This window comes from Entamoeba dispar, genomic scaffold (genome assembly GCF_000209125.1).
Source record: "Entamoeba dispar SAW760 scf_1105229457749 genomic scaffold, whole genome shotgun sequence".
Lineage (NCBI taxonomy): Eukaryota > Evosea > Mastigamoebida > Endamoebidae > Entamoeba > Entamoeba dispar.
In genome coordinates this window covers 51284-52547 of record NW_001852848.1, presented here as the reverse complement: position 1 = coordinate 52547, position 1264 = coordinate 51284, and the positions used below count along the sequence as shown (strand labels likewise).

The 1264-nt window shown below is 19.5% G+C and overlaps 1 protein-coding gene across 1 annotated transcript in view, besides 4 other annotated features; it reads right to left on the bottom strand.

The window, feature by feature from the left end:
• The first annotated feature begins 54 nt into the window (after positions 1-54).
• Positions 55-143: a sequence feature (AT_rich).
• Positions 113-1264, bottom strand: part of EDI_013760 (casein kinase II beta chain, putative) — a gene marked incomplete at both ends in the record, with an annotated part of 1719 nt that continues 567 nt past the window's right edge. Inside the window, one exon of the mRNA XM_001733683.1 lies at positions 113-1261. Within this exon, the coding sequence (XP_001733735.1) occupies positions 113-1261 (1149 nt within the window). The remainder of the gene's footprint in view (positions 1262-1264) is intronic.
• Positions 359-380: a sequence feature (AT_rich).
• Positions 721-810: a sequence feature (AT_rich).
• Positions 1187-1228: a sequence feature (AT_rich).

The following is a 1264-nucleotide window of genomic DNA, read 5'->3' as shown; positions in this document are numbered from 1 at the left end:
AAAAATGTTATTATTTATTTTAAATAACTCCAAATGATTTATGTTGATTCAAAGAAATAATTAATAATAATAAAATGATAGAGAAATAAAACATTGTTCTTAAGAAAATAAATTAATTGAAATATTTTAAACTTTTTTTATTTGTGATTAGAATTGGATATTGGTTATTTAAACAAAATAGATATTTAATTTGTCTAGGGAGTGAAACACTTCTTAATTTATTTTCTATAAGAGTTAAACTTCTTAAAGACTGAAGATTTGAAAAATTAATTAATTGAGAAGAAGAGTATAAACAATTAGTAAATGAAAGATACAGAAGATTTTTTGGTAATACAAATGATGTTTGATGAATAATTCCATTAATATTTATTATTTTTAATGATTGTAATAATACAAGTGATGATAAATCAACTTTTTGTATTGAATTTGAAGTATTACAAATATATTCAAAATAAAGAATATGAGATATTACTTGAAGAAATCTAGGAAGAATTCCATTTATAGATAAATATGTAATTTGATTAGTCACTTGGTTTGTAATAATTGTTTTATATCTAATAATTGGTAGATATAATGAATTAAGAATATTAATTTGTTTTTTTGTGATTTGTAAAGGAGTAAAATAATTTGAAGAATAAGAAGAATTATACAAAAAAAGAATTTGTTTATTAATAATTTCATTAATACAAAATAACGAATATGTAACTAATTTAATATGGCTTTTATTAATATGTTTTAACAATAATTGAATAATATTATTAGTAGTATTTGATAAATAAAATATAATGTTTGATGATTTATTTAAATTTTGTATTAGCCCTAATAAAGTTGAAACTTGAGAAGAAGAAACTTCATTTGTTAATTTAATTTTCCATAAACAATCCCATTCTTCAAAATATGAATTAATTATTGGGTCTTTATGAAGTAATCCTAATAATAATGTATGTGGTAATGATATTGATGAAATAGAATTAACTGTTTTAAATAAATGAAGTAAATAAGTTATACTTTTAATATGAATAGAACGAATGTCTAAAGATGAAACATCAATACATTCATTTTCAAGAATTTTTATTTTAGTCCAATCTTCTTCACAATCAATGATTGCTTTAATTCTAATTTGTGTTTTAAATTGATTAATAAACAACTCAATATCTTTAACATGACATTCAATTTCACTTACCCCATTAAATAATTTAATTCTTTTTGAAATTTTTTCATTTTTTTTGACAGTACTTTTTCCACTCATTGTTTTCATACACTG